A 486-nucleotide genomic window follows, 5' to 3' on the forward strand; every position below is an offset into this window, starting at 1 on the left:
CCGTTGGTAGTAAAAGATTACAACGTCGGCATGAAAGGTGTCGACGTTGGTGATCAGATGGCCAGTTACTATCCAACGACTCGCCGCTCCAAGGTCTGGTACAGGAAGGTCTTCTTTTTCCTCTATGACACGGCCATTGTCAATGCCTGGGCCGTCCGTCGTGCCCTGGGATCGGAGGAATCGCTTAAGGCCTTCCGATTTGGCCTCGCCTCTGAGCTCCTGGGGCAGTTCAGAGAAGGGACCGACTCTACGAGTAGAGCTGCGCCGTGTCCATCTACGGCCGCTCCTCGTACTCGAACGCACAACGTATCACAGATACCAGGTAAGACGAGGAGGTGTAAGGTTTGTTCCCGGCATGGGCGCAGGAAGAGCACCAGGAGCTACTGCGCGGAGTGCAATGTGGGATTGTGCATCTACGGCTGCTTCGAGGAGTGGCACGCCACTTTATGAGCAGCGTGTATGATAAATAAATATCTTCTTTTTTAT

At 53.7% G+C, this 486-nt stretch overlaps 1 protein-coding gene across 1 annotated transcript; it reads left to right on the forward strand.

Annotated features, from left to right (window-relative positions):
- The first annotated feature begins 30 nt into the window (after positions 1 to 30).
- LOC119594822 (piggyBac transposable element-derived protein 4-like) lies at positions 31 to 450 on the forward strand. The gene has a single exon (XM_037943912.1). It carries the CDS (start codon positions 31 to 33, stop codon positions 448 to 450), a length of 420 nt encoding a protein of 139 aa, XP_037799840.1.
- Positions 451 to 486: the final 36 nt, after the last annotated feature.

This window comes from Penaeus monodon, chromosome 34 (genome assembly GCF_015228065.2).
Source record: "Penaeus monodon isolate SGIC_2016 chromosome 34, NSTDA_Pmon_1, whole genome shotgun sequence".
Taxonomy (NCBI): Eukaryota; Metazoa; Arthropoda; class Malacostraca; order Decapoda; family Penaeidae; genus Penaeus; species Penaeus monodon.

Excerpts from the sequence above, each read along its gene's own strand:
- LOC119594822 (XM_037943912.1), top strand. The coding sequence starts at position 31 with ATGAAAGGTGTCGACGTTGGTGATCAGATGGCCAGTTACTATCCAACG.